This window comes from Vicugna pacos, chromosome 4 (genome assembly GCF_048564905.1).
Source record: "Vicugna pacos chromosome 4, VicPac4, whole genome shotgun sequence".
Taxonomy (NCBI): Eukaryota; Metazoa; Chordata; class Mammalia; order Artiodactyla; family Camelidae; genus Vicugna; species Vicugna pacos.
Window position 1 is genome coordinate 48,409,202 of NC_132990.1, and position 14,991 is coordinate 48,424,192.

Consider the following 14,991-nt stretch of genomic DNA (forward strand, 5'->3'; position numbering starts at 1 on the left):
GACAAAAGAAAACTAGCAAGCTAGCATTTATACTTAACATTTAGCATCTGATAAAATAAGTACAGGACTACACTTCTATTAACACCAAATCTTAACAACCAAACATCATTATTAGAAGTGAACACGTGAGAAAACATTTCATGGTTCCAAACAAACAAACAAAAAACAGATATCATTAAATGCTAAAGAAAAAAAATGCACATATGTGCATATATATACACATATACATACACACAAATAATATATATCTCTGTCTGTGTGTGGATAGGTAGATAGATAAAGATACCTCAGTCAGCAGTCTTGAAGATAATGGGACATGCTGTGCCAAGCAAACTTTCCCCCAAACTGAAATAGGTTCCAAGGTCTAGATAAAAATTGGTAACTGAAATGTGCCTCTGACTTCAGCAACCACTAAGTAAGCCCCCAAGGACTTCAATCTCAAAGGAGCAAGGGGGCAACTAGAGTAGGGGGAGGTAAAATCTCCAAAAACCAGGTCTTTCCTCCACTTATTCAGCACTACCATTCATCTCAGATTTACAAATAAATAAGCATAGCTTGATTTAAGAGTCCCCTATCCTCTTTAAAAACGCCCAGACTCTCTCTACTTGCCTGAACTATCTTTGACAAAAGATGAAACTTCTCATTCCACAACCTTTAAATTTAAATGGCCCAGGAGAGAAAACTCACTGAATTCAATTCATTTAAAATAATAGATGTGAAAGCACTTAGAAAATTAAGACATTCTACATAAAGCAACTTGCTAATGAAGAATTACCATCTACAACTGCCAAGATATGAAAGTAACCTAAGTGTCCATCAACAGATGAATGGATAAAGATGATGTGTGTGCATGTGTATATATAGAGAGAGAGAGAGACACACACACACACACACACCAAGAAATACTACTCGGGCGTAAAAAAGAACAAAATTTTGCCATTTGAGGCAACATGGATGGACATGGAAGGTATTATGCTAATGCAGTAAGTCAAAGAGAAAGACAAATTCTGTATTATACCACTTAAATGTGGAATCTAAAAAGTACAGCAAACTAGCTAACATAACAAAAAAGGAGGAGACTCACAGATATAGAGAACAAACTAGTGGTTACCAGCGGGGAGAGGGAAGGGGGAGGGGCAGCATAGGGGTTGGGGATTATGAGGTACAAACCATTATTAGGTATAAGCTACAAGGATAGATTGTACAACATGAGGACTATAGCCAGTATTTTATAATAACTATAAATGGAGTATAACCTTTAAAAACGGAATCACTACGTTGTACATGTGTAAGTTATATAATATTGTATAACAACTGTACTTCAATAAAAAATTTTTTTAATTTAGTAAAAAAAAGAATTACCAACAAGATAAGTCCTTTTTTGTTTCCAAACGAAGGATATAAGCAGGGGAAAGCAGGAAATTAACAATTTTATATTTAAATTACACAATTTACAAAATGGTCTCTATACATTTTCTCATTTAATTCTCCAGAAACTGGTCTTCGTTTAAACTGTATTCAGTTGTTTTTTTTTTAAATGGGGGGAGGTGCTGGGGATTGAACCCAGGACCTCGTGCATGCTAAACATGTGCTGTACCACTGAGCTATACCCCCACCCACTAAACTATATTCAGATTTATGTAAGATGTGTCCCTACTAGTGAAGATGTACCAAAGACAATTCAGTGACTGTACTGCCTTTGAACTACACAACATATATAGTCCTGTTTTATGTAATTCACACAAGAGTTTAATTTTCTGATGTGCAGACAGCTGATAGTCCTCAGCTCAAAAGATTTCAGAATAAAATCCAACCTCATAACCAGACTAACAGTATATCCTCCTGGGACGTTTTTCACTTGTAGATATGGGAGGGAAAAGAGGCTTTGAATGTTCTATTTTAAAGAATCACCATAGCATGCATTAAAAAAAAAATTAGAACTTTTCTTTCTGATATGGTCCAAGATTGTCTTTTCAAAAAAGCCAAAGAACAGTTTTATGTACAGTGAGTGCTTGGACAGGGACTCTAGTGGTATAATACACTGCAATCCCATTATAATGAATAGGATGAAATATTATATGAAAATATTATGTTACTATATCCTTGGCCATAACTTGCTGAATTTAGGTAGGCCTGTATGGCTAATTTCTGAATAACACTAGCAACCTTAAGTCCAAGATTTTTCTTAATTTTTAATTACAGAAAACATTGGTTTGCAAAAAAGATGTATCTTGATGCTGTAATTGTAATGTTTTTACATATTGTATTTAGTTCCACAGCAGCAGTAAACATATATCAATAAAATAATCTGAAGCATAAACATGAAACCAATGAAAATAAAAAAAAAATAAAAACCAATGAGAACCAACTTGAAATCAGGAATTGTTCTGCAGACAGCTGAAGCTCAGTCTAGAAATACAAATTTAGTTTTGGTATACAGATAGATGGTAGGTAAATGAAGTTGCAGGCATGGACAAAATTGTTCACAATAGTTTATACAGTGCAAAGGAGGTCCTTTTGAATCCTGAGAAGCTCCAACAGTTTATGCTGAGTATCTGATAAGAGGAGAATGGAGTATGGTAGTGAAAGCCAGTGTAATGGAGTTTCAAGGATTCAACCAAGAGGTCATGTAGAATGAGAGCTGAAAAACATCCACTGTATTTAACACGATGGAATTCACTGACATGGAACTATTTCCTTATAATATAATTTAGTATCATTACGGCATTATTTCCCTTTATGACAATTTTTGGAAAAGCTTTTGTCCCTGTCTTTCCTTTGATAACCTTCCGTATGAATTTAAGGGTAAAAGTAAAGTTCTGAAGTAAAAAATTTCCAATATTTTTGGCTAAAATTTTTATTAAGTCTATAAATTTGCTGGAGAAGATACTTTTACAGTAATTAGTATTCTCTTTCAGAAATCTAGTATATTTCTTTACATGTTTAAGTCATGAAAAATTCAATCACCTAATTAATTTTAATAAGTGTACAAAATAAAGCATCACAGTTGTCATTAAGATGCGTGCGCACACACACCCCCCACCCCACAAATCAAGGGTTGTGCCACATATGAAATTTAAGTTCCCTACAATGTACCTGAGGTTTTCATGAAACCATACTATCTTTAATCACAATCACTGAATTGGCTGGTAGTACAGAAACTGCTAATTTTAAAACTGATAGCAAGGAGACGTGAGGGAATTTGGGGATGCTGATGAAACTGTCCTGAATCTTGATTGCAGTGGTTCCACTGTGTCTGTATTGTCAAAAACACAGACAGGTACACAGAAACGGTGAATTTGACTGTACGTTAACTAGACGTTAATTTTAATTTAAAAAAATTATAGGAGGCACTTCGATCCTAATTTTAAATATAGGCTTATTTTTAGAGATGCAAATATGCCTATACCTGTACCTCTTCCAGAAAAAAACAAAAAACAAGAAACAAAAAATCCAGAGCAGTAAGTACACAAAGCCATCATTTTTACAGAAACATTAAAATACCAACCAAATGTACACCAAGAAACATACAAGAATATTCATGGCAGCACTGTCTGTAATACTAATATAAAACTAGAAAATTCTCAAATGTCCATCAAAAAGAGAAGGGATAAACTACAGTAGTACATCTACATAGATGGAATACTAAAAGCAGGAAAATCAACCTACAGTAAACAGCCACATGCATCAATATGAATCTCAAAATGACAAAAATATACAAGGTATGATACAATTTACATTAAGTTCAGAAACTAAACAGTACAGTACTGAGGGATACTCTGTGGAAAAACCATACAGAAAAGCAAAGGGATGCTAAACACAAAATTCAGCAGAGGTCTTCCCAAGGTACAGGTATGGGACAGTACCTGGAAGTAATACAGAAGCTTCAAAAACATTGGTGACAGCTATTTTTTAAACTGGATGGTGGGTTTTTAAAAATTATACATGTGTTTTCTTTATATTTTATAACTTGAATATATGAAATATTTCATAATTTTAAAAAGTAAAAAAGCATGCAAAATTTGAAAGATTTTGACTAGAAAAACAAGCAAGTAAAAAGGAGCAAAGTGTAAAAGACTTTAATAAACAAGGATAGTGATACAAAATTGTTAAGTAGTAGAAATGAATGACAAAAATGAACAACAACAACAAAAAAAAACAAATACAAGTTTTTTGTTCAGAGAAGACTGGTGGTTAGAAACAAGGATCCAAGGAAGTTTCAACACTTTCCTTCTCCTCTATGACCATCCTACTTACTAGCCACATACCCAATTGCATGCTCAAAGCAGGAAAAACTCAGTAATTTCTTTATCCCTAAAGAAGGTTGCTTGCAGGGAAAATGTTCTCAGAAAAGAGACTAGTTTCAGCTAAAATATGAAGTAAAGAGGGTGCTTTAAGAAAAAAATGGAAGTAGGTGAGCCTATTTAGAATAGATGGAGGGCTTCAAAGGGAAAGAAAAGTAGAAAGCGCTGGGAAGGAAGGAACGTGGGGGAAAGCCAAGAGTTAAGAAAACACAAAGCATTAAGGGAATAACTTTCTGAGGATAGGAGATGGCTGAGTAAGGTTCTGCTTTTCACATGGCAACTAAGTTTTTTAAGGAAGTGAAGCATAACTGAAACTGAGAAATCACACCCATTTTCATGTAAGAATTAGTTGAAGGTATCCTAGTAACTCAAAAGGGATGTGAGAAGGTTGTACTTTGCTTCATGCAGAACAATGGTAGGGCAGTAAGTGGACAGAGAAAATTTCCAGTCTCTCTTAGGAGCAAAGTACACTGTGGGCCTTGTTCTATAGTTACAGAAAAGTAAGATTTAAGTTAAATAAGGACTATAAATAAAAACTTAACAGGGGGAGGGTATAGCTCAAGTGGGAGAGCACATGCTTAGCAAGCAGGAGGTCCTGGGTTCAATCCCCTAACTACCCCCCCACACACAAAAAAAACCTTAACAATAATACCTCTCACCTTTCTGCAACACCCAAATGGAACTGGCTCTAACTTTTTGGTTTTATTTTCAAAACATGAGTTTAAATCTATTGCATTGGCAGCTACTCTCTGAGTCTAAAGTTAATGTTAAACTAATGCCTGAAGACTCAAAGGAAGGTTGGAGAACATAGAAAGTGTCAAATAACTGTTTGTTGGTGGCAGTAGTGAAGGTACCAAGTCAATTTCTTCCTTAGCTATATTGGTCTACTACTAAAGATCAAGCAATTACAAGCTAATGCTGTATCCAAAATGGCAGTCAATATGCCATTCCATTCAGTACAGACAATGATGTCTCTTAACACACACTGAATTGTGTTTACGGAAATACCTATTGATATCCAAAGGTGGTATGATACAGTAGAGAAGAAACAGCAAAAGTTGGATCTGAGTCTGTTCTGCTAATTTAAACTAGATATGTAATTGGGCATCTCAGTGAGACTCTCTGAGCCTTTCTTTATCTAGAAAACCATCCATGACTAGTTTATTACAAGGGTTAAAACCAGAAGGAGAGAATACATGCAAAGCAGAGAACCTGGAACAAATTCCTACGAGGAATATCAGATTGAAGAGCCCTGGATCACCTGCATAGCTATCCTCAGAAATTCTACATCTCCAATTTAATGTGTCATTAAGCATTTCTCTTTCAGAGCTAGTCCCAGGCCCCAGCCTGTCACTCTCACACAAACAAAAAATGAGCTGGCTCTATCCAAAAGTCCTAGCTTTGATTAGCAACTCTCAACTACCTCAGGTTTATACACACATATACAATACATAACTTGGCCCCCAACCCTAGCATCCATAAGCAATTTGGGAACTGTTTCCTTTGTGGTAATAATGATTTCCATTACCAAAACACGCTTCTCTAGGAGTAATGGATTATAAATATAGCAGCCAATGTTTATGTGAATACATCCTAGTAATCTTTTAATAACCTAATGACAGCTTCTGTCCATTCATACCTCACTGTTTTCATTTCATATGTAACAAAATTTTTAAACACACGTTACCCACAGGTATTAAAAGTTACAGAAGGCAAGTAACCATGTTTTCTCTTTGAAATATGCATTACTATTAAACTCTGGATGCTAAGCAAATAAGTAGTAATGGCTTTTGAAAGTATCTTACATGCTTCCATTTTTCCTTCCCTACACAGTTTCATATATTTTGTAATATCAGCTGCTTTTCTACAGAATTTGACCTATTAAGACAAGCGATTAAGACCAAAAGATCAAAAACAAGGAACATTAAGTGGTCAAATAATAACAGCATCTCAAGGGAAGATAAACATTGTTCAGAAAAGCTAGCTGAAAAAGCTATGTTAAAGAAGTCCTCTAAGAAGAATACTCATTCCCACATACAATAAAAAGCAAGAAGAAGATACTGAGAATGTTTTGTCTTCCTAGAAACAACCTAGAATGTATCTCGTGACTTTCAGCCCTATGAAGGGAAAGGGTAAACATATAAGAACCTGGAAGAAAGCTTTGAAGTGAGCATCCTCTTGAACGGTAGTGTTCTGATCACTTGGGAGGAGAGGGAACAGGCTCTGAAGTCTCACCCTTTCACAAATCACCTTGTTAGGATGGCCAGGTAGAGGTGCTGAATTGGCCCCGGGAGATATCTGGGAAAAAGAGGGAGAAGAAAAGGATAGTTCATGGCTAGCTGCACCAATGTGGAGAATCATGCCTATGAAGGACAGTCAGGATTTTCTAGGTATTTGATGATTTTGTTAGCAGAGACTGGAAAGAAAATATTAATCTTAAACATCAAAACAAATATAAGGATGACAAAGGTTGCCTCTGGCAATGGATCTGACAAAAAAAAAATTTTAAAGACAAAACAGCATTGCTCAAGAATGCAAAGTCCTTCCTATATTTCCCATACAGTATCTATTACTATCTTTTCTGCTGGCATTATTTGGAAATCCTAAACGACAGATAAGACTTCATGTTAAGAAAACCTGAGGTAAAATCACTTAAGTAGGGAAAGACTGTGTCAACCTGGACTATGATTAATTTTTCCTCATTCTGTTTTTTAATCAACCTTTCAACGACCATGGAAGGGAAGAGGAAGAGATTTCAGAACATCTGTGGCAAAATTTCCACAGTGATCATAGGCATAAAAAACAAGAATTTGACTCTGGAGATCTCAGCTATAGTCAATACAAACCTAGCAACTTTCCTAAGGAATAAAAAAAGATCATAAGCTCCAAAGTAAACAACGGCATGTTTTAAATGTGTGACTAGATTTTGAGTTCATCTCCTTAAACTTATATGTATACTTAATCTGTAACATTTTAAATCTCGGATATCAAGAATATCACCTATTCTACTGTGCTGTGGAGTGAACTGCCCTTGAGGATAAGGTCTGTGGACCTGCTTGTCCCTACACTAAAGACTATATGCTTTAAGGAAGTCTTGTTTTTACTTTCATGGCCTCATTCATTTCTTTACACATAAGCGTCTATTCTGTGCCAAGCACTAAGCCAAAAATATAGTCATGGTCTCCTACCTTCAAGAAGTATATGCTATAAAAAATGAAACAAGAGCAAATCACCATACAATATAAAATCTATCATCTTTCTGTGATAATGGTCCACACTGGTGCTATGGAGAGGTAACTGGTAATAAACAGCAGTATAGTCAAGAAACTGCAAAATGTTCAGCATAGCTGGCAGTAAGGAAGTTGCCAGAGAGGAAGGCAAAGACAGATCAACAAGTGGCATGCTAATTTTATGAATAATCCTACTATAACAATCTTCCTTAGCCCTCTTACAAATTTTTGCTTCTGGTTTTGCTATGAACCTGGTAAGGAGATAACCAGGCCTGTTGCTAAGAGTAAAATTACTTCCAGAGACCTTCTGAAGATTAAAAGCAAAACACCTGAGGGCAGTAACTTTAGAATTCATTAGCACTGCTCCACAAAATGTTTTGGACAGGAACTAAAGCTTATCTCTGTACAACAAACAGGAATGCGGTCATTCCTTTACCACTATGAGGTATGAATGGCTGAATCAAGGGATATTTACTGACTGCCTCCTGTAAGCAAACAGTTATGTTAGAAAAGAAAATAAAACATGGATCTTGCCCTCAAGGAGCTTATTCTAGTTTAAAAAAAAAAACAGATACAAGCAGCCAACTATAGAATAATGTCTTAAATGCCATAATACAACCTAGAGAATGTCATTCTAAGTGAAGTAAGCAAAAAAGAGAAAAAAAAAACCGTATGATATCACTTACATGTGGAATCTTAAAAAAAAAAAAAGACAAACAAATTTATTAAAAAAAAAAAAGAAACAGACTCACAGACACAGAAAACAAACATGGTTACCAGCGGGGGAAGAAGGGGAAGGGATAAATTGGGAGTTCGAGATTTGTAGATATTAACTAATATATTAAAAAAATAGAGAAACGACAAGTTTATACTCTATAGCATAGGGAACTATATTCAGTATCTTGTAGTAACTTATGGTGAAAGAGAATATGAAAATGAATATATGTATGTTCCTATATGACTGAAGTATTGTGCTGTACATCAGAAATTGACACAACATTGTAAACTGACTTCAATAAAATTATTAAATAAAAAAATACTTCAATAAAAATATTAAATGAATAAACATCATAATACAGACAAAAATTGGAATAGAGGTAGGAGCCTTGGGTTTACCTGATGGCAAGAGTAAGAAAATATTTCATAGGAGCAAGTATATTTCACATTCCTGACTCCTTACTCAGATCTAAGGAGTACTTTTACCACTTTAAAGCAATTCCCTCCTTTCTCAAAATAGTCTATTCCTTTATGTAGGTTTCATATTCTGCAATTTTCTTATGCTTAAATTTGCACAGTATCTCTAAAGAGTGTTTTAATTAGGCCATCTACCTTCCAACTACCAAACTAAAGCAGTCTGTGAGAAGCCCTCTTACAAACTGCTAGTACAAGTAGCTGGCTGAGAAAACAGATTTCAGAAATACACAAGTGAAAAACTGGCAAAATCTGACCCCTGTGATCACAAGTTAATAATTTTCAGGCATATTCCTCTCCTACCCACATCAATTTCCATCGGTCAGACCTCCACTTTGTTCATAAAAAGGGAGGACAAACAATACAATGGAGAAAAGCTATATTCAAATTCTGTAGTTACTATAGATTCGGGACAAAATGATAGATGAGTTTGATCAAAACCAAGTGCCCCCACTGGATAAAATAAAATACACTGAGTGGGAGTGGGGGGGGGGCGAGAGAAGGAGAGAAGGGAAGAAGGAATTCCCACCTCTGGTGTACATCTCCTGTATAATCCATCCCTCCCTGGTGTGTGGGTAGGAATGTAAATATGGTGAATTTCATTCCCATGATTAGGTTAAATTATATGACCTAAATTTATAAACCCCTTCACAGAGGTGAAGGGATTTTCAGCTATAATTAAGATTCTAAGTCAGTTAATTTTCAGTTAATCAAAGGGGGAGATTATGTCTTGACATAATCAGAGAAAGCTCTCAAAAGACAAGCTGAGCCCTTCTTAAAGAGATTCTCCTGTCAACCCCGCAGACTAAGCTGCTACGCTGTGAGAAGGCGTATGAAGGGGGCCATGTGATAGAGATCTGAAGGCACCCTCTAGGAGTTGAGAGTGGTATCAAGAAAATGGGGGACCTCAGTCCTACAATCACAACCACATTGTAACAACCACCAGTAAGCTTGGAAGAGGACATCAAGCCTCTGATGAAATCACAGCTCCAGCCAAACAAGGCCCTAACCTATACCGGGACTTCAATCCATGGAAACTGTAAGATAGTAGGTTTGTATTTTAAGCTACTATATTTGTGGTAATTTGTTACACACGACAGAAAACTAACACAACATAAACATATATGATAAAATAAAAACTGTTGTACCATACTCAACAGTTTCTTCTCCAGAATTTTAGCTGTATTAATTTGATTATGAAGATATAAATTAAGACATTTTAATCTAAGTAATACAGCATTTAAAAAATTTTTGTGTTTTGTTTTGGGAGGGAGGTAATTAGGTTTATTTATTTTTATTTATTTTTAAATGGAGGTTCTGGGGATTGAACCCAGGACCTTGTGTATGCTAGGCACGCACTCTTCCACTAAGCTATGCCCTCCCCATTCAATACAGCATTTTAAAAACCTCAGTCTGGTAATAGTTAATTTCATGCCAGGAACAGAACTAAGTTTTCTGATCTTCACATATTGTAAGTTAGGGTTAAGTGACTTGTTTAAAGTGAATTATCTCATAAATACCAGAGCCATAATATGAAGCCAAGTCTATCTGGCTCTAAGCTTCAGACTCAACTCAAACACCATGTAGTTAAAAAAACTTTAAAGTAACATCCTTCTTTATAATTTAGTTGTATTAGTAATTTCTATTCCTCAAGGCCTATTTAAAGCTATTTTAAGTATTTGAAAATAAATTTGTTTCTTTCTAAGTTGTTTCTGACATAAACTTCCCTAACTGCTCCTTCGTTAAAATTACTGAGGTTATACTATATCTGAAAATCGATACATAATTCTATTTTCCCCTAACCTACCAACTGGTGAGCATTACAAAGACATGGTAACTTCAGCAGTCTCTCAAGATGCAACCTATGTTTCAAAAGCCCTGCCATGAAAACACCCCTGAGATGGAATTAAATCTGCAACTCCCCACACTTCCCATTTTTAATGTTTATTTACATATAACTATGACTAATTCACCCAGCAAAACTGTTCCCCGTTTCACAAGACTAAAATTATAGAAAACAGTTTAACCTTTTAAGTACCAACACATTTCTATTTTAAGGACATCTTTTGGTTAATGTGCCCTTTCCCAGTCTTGGCAACCATAATGTAATCAACAATTTAACCTCTGTCTTGGAGAATGCAGTATTATCAGTTATTGTGCTAAAAATAACATGGGACTTAGGTCCAGATACTGTCCCAGAACTTGCTTCCTCCAAAATTGCTTCTGATGACCACTGCCTTCCTCAATCATTTGCATTTTTCTCATAAAAGTGAAGTACAGAACGTGCAGGTAAATGACCTCTGGCTAGTATTAAATAATGTACTTTCTACAAAACAAATTGCTCAGAAGGTGGAACAGCCTTCCCCAAAATGGACACACTACTCTCTAGGAAAAAAAACTGTTCACTGTTATTAGTTGCATACCAACTGCTCATAGGTACTCAAATCATAACCTATTAGAAGAAAAAAAAAAAAAAACAAAAGATGATTGGTCAGGGGCTTGGTGTTGAGTCCAATAAATCCCTTTCTCCTCTAGGTCCAAGTCTGGGTGCCTACAAAATCAAGCGGTCAAATTCAAATTATCTAAAAATCCAAATATTCTCACTGCTTCCATGATGGCAAATGTTAATCTCCTGGAAAGTAATCAGGCAGATTTTATTAACAACTTAACAGTTTGAATCAGTGATCTTTTATCTGATAAATTCTCAGACTATATTCCAAAATATGAGAAAAGCCACATACACAAACACGTGTGGTCATCACATCAGAACCACAATTTAAAAGGGAACTAGAAGTAACCTAAACATTGAACAAGTAATTATTTGGTAAGCAAGATTACGGTATGTGTGCTCAGCGGACTATTATGCAGTCATTAAACCATTCAAGAATGAGTACTACTTACCTAGGGAGGATCATTACTGCCCAGCACTGAGACAAGCATTTTTAAAAACAAAATACTATTCCCACTCTTGAGTTAAAGCAAACAAGAAACTGAGCCCATGTCTTTCTGGGAGCAGAGCAGAACCAGGGTTGGTGAAAATAGCTGAAAGGCTCCACTCTCTGCCTACCGCACACCACAGTACCACAAATTAAAGGGAACGAGGGGCAAGGGAGGTACATGCAACGAAGGTCTAACCATTACATATATTGAGCAGGGTACCATAAGGGTTAGGAAAAATAAGGGTTACACATCCTTTTAACAAAGTTTTCTTTCCTTCACTTCCACAATACAGATTTCCCTGCACAAAGATTATTCTCCTCTCAAGGAATTGTGTCTAAAATCATTTTACTTAGGCTGGTAGCCTCTCAGTAGACTGCTCTAATGTATCTCTTCAAGAATTATCTCTAAGAATTACATGGATTTGGCAAATATCTAGCCCATGAACAGTCCAAATCAATAAAAAACAACTTCTACACAAACACATACATTGGATAAGACGAAGTGTGACTGAGCTCTTTACGATTCGTATTAAATAGGTTATAATTAATTCCTATTTATTGCATGTCTATCATGTGCTAGATACTGTAAACACAAAAAGAAATATTTCTTGCCCTCAAAGAGATTCAGCCTAGTGAGGGGCAATTCAATAAGAACTAAATGAAGACAATAGGGCCCCCTAACATAGCCAGAGGGGAGAAGGTAAGGTGTTCAGATCCTTAAAAAAGGAACACAAGATGATAGAAGAGTTGGGGAAAAAATAAGACTATGTACATGGCCCTTCTCTAACGGCTCAAATTTCTCACTTGTTAATTTACTATACAGAGTTCAAGTATTTGCTTGATCTCCACATAAACTATGTCCTATTAAGAATTTAACGCTTGCTGAAAAAATGAACTAGATTAGAATTAAAAACTCAAATGTGTTTTTACGATCTGTATGCTCTGCCCAGAGAAAAATACAGCAAACTATGATTTAACCAAAGTAGAACCGATATGAAAATGGATGTCTGACATATGTGCTAAGTACAATCAAAAAACTAGTAAGTAGACCCAGACATTACACAACAATCACAAGACTAACCAAGAACTACCACTCCAGCAAAATGAATTACAAAATGGTGGAGGCCTAAACAAAAGTGGGGCAGCACAGAGAAACAGATGGAATAGACTGGAAGTAGAGGGCAAAGATAATCTTGACCAATAATCTTTCTATACTGATCAATCATTTCAGAGATTTTTATCTAAGGATTTCTCACTCATACTTCCTAACCCCCAGGCTCAGAGGGGGAAAAAGTGAAAAAGCACAAATAAAAAGAGTCTGGGAAAGTAACTAAAAGCCTCATCCAAAGCAGTTGGTAGAGACACAATAGACCTACACTGCACATTATCATGCTAATATATTCAGTTATGTCTAACTATGCCATCCCCTGTCCACCCCTCCTCAAAAATCAGGTTGCTCTGGTACAAAAAATTCTCAAAATTAACTTCCAACTCAGTCTCACTATAATAACAAGATGGGAATATAAATCTCAAGCACAGAAACAAACTACCTGCCAGAGTCACAGAAGATATTAGAAGTGGAGGGACCACAGAGTTCATTTAAATCTAACTCTCATACTTTATAGATGAGAACCTGAGGCCGACATGGCTAGTTTGTGGCAAAACTTATGTAACTATAGCCTCAAAAGGCCACCAAGCCCCTTAGAAACAAGCCTTACAGAAAATTACATATATCAACTTAAAATTGAACCCCTATAATGAATACATTTAATAATGAGTATTCGAAAAGTGAAATATATTATGCTAATGAATTTATGAGCCAGCAAGACCTGGAGAAAGGATTGCATGAAGTGACACAACAACCACTTAAAAATCCACTAAGTAATTTCATCTACTTATCACAAGTTCATGCCAGATGCACTGCAACTGATCTCACATCAACACTTGGTCTTGTACTGGTACTTCTACAAAAGTCCAATTTCTTCCTAATGGAAGACAGAAACTGTCTTCCAACTGTCCCCAGATTTTTATTAAGCTGATTTCTTAAAAACTGAGGGAAGGTGTTTTTTTTTCCTTTCTTCCTTTTTTTTTAAATTTAAGCCTAATTACCTTGGTTGCTAGCTATTTAATGGAATTTTCAATCAAGGCCAAACAGAATCCTATAACGCTTGCAATTCTGAGGTACAAAACGACTGTGCATGAGTGTCATACACTTAAATTTTCCTGTTTTAAGTGCGCCTAAGAAAGAAGAAAAGGCAATTCATTTTTACAGTATTCATTTCTATTTACGGTGGAAGAATGAACATACCCAACTTTTACTGAATAATAGGATACATCATTTTTACAGCAGAAAAAAAAGTAAGGTCCCTTACAAGTCCTACATACGGAAACGAAAACTTTATTCTCTTTTGCCTTCAATAATTTGAAAACTCTGGGTTTAAAACCAACCTCTCTCATTCTTCAGCCCTGAAAGGAAGAATTTCCATCCCGAGAACAAAACGCAGCCTGTTCGGAAACTCGCGGCGGCAGAAGGACGCGAGAGAAGACCCTTCCGACCGGGTTCCGCGTTCTCCTGGGTGACATCATTTCACCTGCGCCTTGGCAAAAAGGGAGGGATCCAGAGAGCAAGGCCATCTGCCAGGCGGCTGCAGGCCGGCGCTCCTGCGGGCTGTGCCCGCACCTCCTTTCCGCTGCCCTGGGAACAAAGAGCGCCAGGCGGCCGCGCCGCGCCCCGCCAAGCATGGAACAACCACATCTCCAGCCAGCGTGTCCCCGCAGGCTCCCAACTGCCTCAAGCTCGGCCCGTCCCGCCCTCGCGCGGGAACCAACGGCCGCAGCAGCCAGTACCTGCGAGGGGAGGCTCCGCCCTGCGGGGCTACTCCCGCGGCTCCTCGCTGGGCCGCCGCCTCCTATTGTGACTGCTCGCCCAGCCAGCGGCCAGCTCGCCAGATTCTCCGTTCCCGGGCCTCCTCAACCCCGGAACCCGGGCTTCGACCGAGGCGCTGTCACGGCGCTTCCTTCCTCCCGGCACCATCACACGGGGCGCACCAGGAAACGACGGCTGCACGCCCAGAGCTGACAGAATCAGCTAACGCCTCGGGGGCCCCATCCTCTCCGCCCCCGCGCCCTAACCGCCCCGGCCGCCGAACGGCCCCGCACCACTGCACGAGGGGGGCCCCGCCCCGCTGCACCCCGCCCCGGTGCTCGCGGACGGGGCTCGCCACGCGCCGGCGCACTACCCTCTGCTGCGCGCGCAGGCACCGCCCCCCGCCCCCCCGCCGCTAGGCCGCAAGATGCGCGAGCACGCGGCCCTCCCACTTCTCGGGT

At 37.7% G+C, this 14,991-nt stretch overlaps 1 protein-coding gene across 9 annotated transcripts in view; it reads right to left on the reverse strand.

The window, feature by feature from the left end:
* The window catches only part of RNF38 (ring finger protein 38), a 60,693-nt gene that overhangs the window by 35,021 nt on the left and 10,681 nt on the right, over nt 1–14,991 (reverse strand). The window contains exons 1-2 of one of the 9 annotated variants that reach the window (XM_072959735.1): nt 14,512–14,649; nt 6,453–6,602 (exon numbers count right to left, since the gene is read on the reverse strand). The exons of 3 other annotated variants lie outside the window; for them this stretch is intronic. Coding sequence is in view for 3 of the 6 variants with exons in the window: in XM_072959731.1 (XP_072815832.1) it covers nt 6,453–6,602 (150 nt within the window). In the remaining 3 variants the exon portion in view is untranslated. Of the gene's footprint in view, nt 1–1,084; nt 1,109–6,452; nt 6,603–14,112; nt 14,308–14,511; nt 14,652–14,991 lie in introns of those variants that run through there. 5 more of the 9 variants (XM_072959731.1, XM_072959732.1, XM_072959736.1 and 2 more) reach the window with 5 other exon arrangements.